Raw genomic sequence first — 736 nt, forward strand, 5'->3', positions numbered from 1 at the left:
TTCAAAAAATCCGTGAATTGATTTAAAAAATTCAACAAATAGTTTTTTAATAGTAATAGTAATCTATAATAACAAATTCAACATGCGAGCATTGCTTAAGTATATAGCCTATACATTCTTAAACAAGTTATTCAATTTTGACTCCTACGAATATTTCTAAATTTTTTTCAATCTCACGTTAAACGCGTCATGATCGGAAATTTTCAGTGGTCTCGTCGGCGGCGGGAGCTATAGGCTGCTTTATTTTATTATTCACAGCTCGCACTTCGGTGCAGATCTTGCTGTGCATCGTGATACTCGGGACTTACGCGGTTGCACGAACCACAGCCACAATAATATTATTAGAAAATTATTTTACTGGCGTAAGGTCAATCATACAATATTCGTATTCGTTACACTTATCGTCAGCGTGAATCACGTTGCACGATGTTCATTAATAACAGATATAACGTAGTAAACGTGATACGTTTTCAGAGGCACAGTTATGGGTTTATCCAGGCTACTTCCGTATTTGATCGGAGGCTTCAGCAAAATTTATTTAAGCGTGCATTGCGTTCCAAGTATCTTCGCCATGGGAGGAATCTTAATGGGTAAACCACTATTTAATATTAGCTCGGTGCAAGAATTCTTGCCTAATTTAGAATTATACTCATAAAAATTGGAATTCAGACTATAATACTCATAAAAAGCAAATAGCTATTAAATGAATACCACAGGTACAGAGCAATTCTGTTTC

General features: G+C 35.3%; 1 protein-coding gene across 1 annotated transcript in view; it reads left to right on the forward strand.

The window, feature by feature from the left end:
* LOC108628187 (uncharacterized) overlaps positions 1–655 on the forward strand; it is a 7,574-nt gene extending 6,919 nt beyond the window's left edge. Inside the window, exons 7-8 of the mRNA XM_026816282.1 lie at positions 208–367; positions 475–655. Coding sequence (XP_026672083.1) covers positions 208–367; positions 475–655 — 341 coding nt within the window. The remainder of the gene's footprint in view (positions 1–207; positions 368–474) is intronic.
* Positions 656–736: the final 81 nt, after the last annotated feature.

This window comes from Ceratina calcarata, unplaced genomic scaffold, assembly GCF_001652005.2.
Source record: "Ceratina calcarata isolate Rehan_Ccalc_2016 unplaced genomic scaffold, ASM165200v1 scaffold511.2, whole genome shotgun sequence".
In the NCBI taxonomy this organism is placed as follows: domain Eukaryota; kingdom Metazoa; phylum Arthropoda; class Insecta; order Hymenoptera; family Apidae; genus Ceratina; species Ceratina calcarata.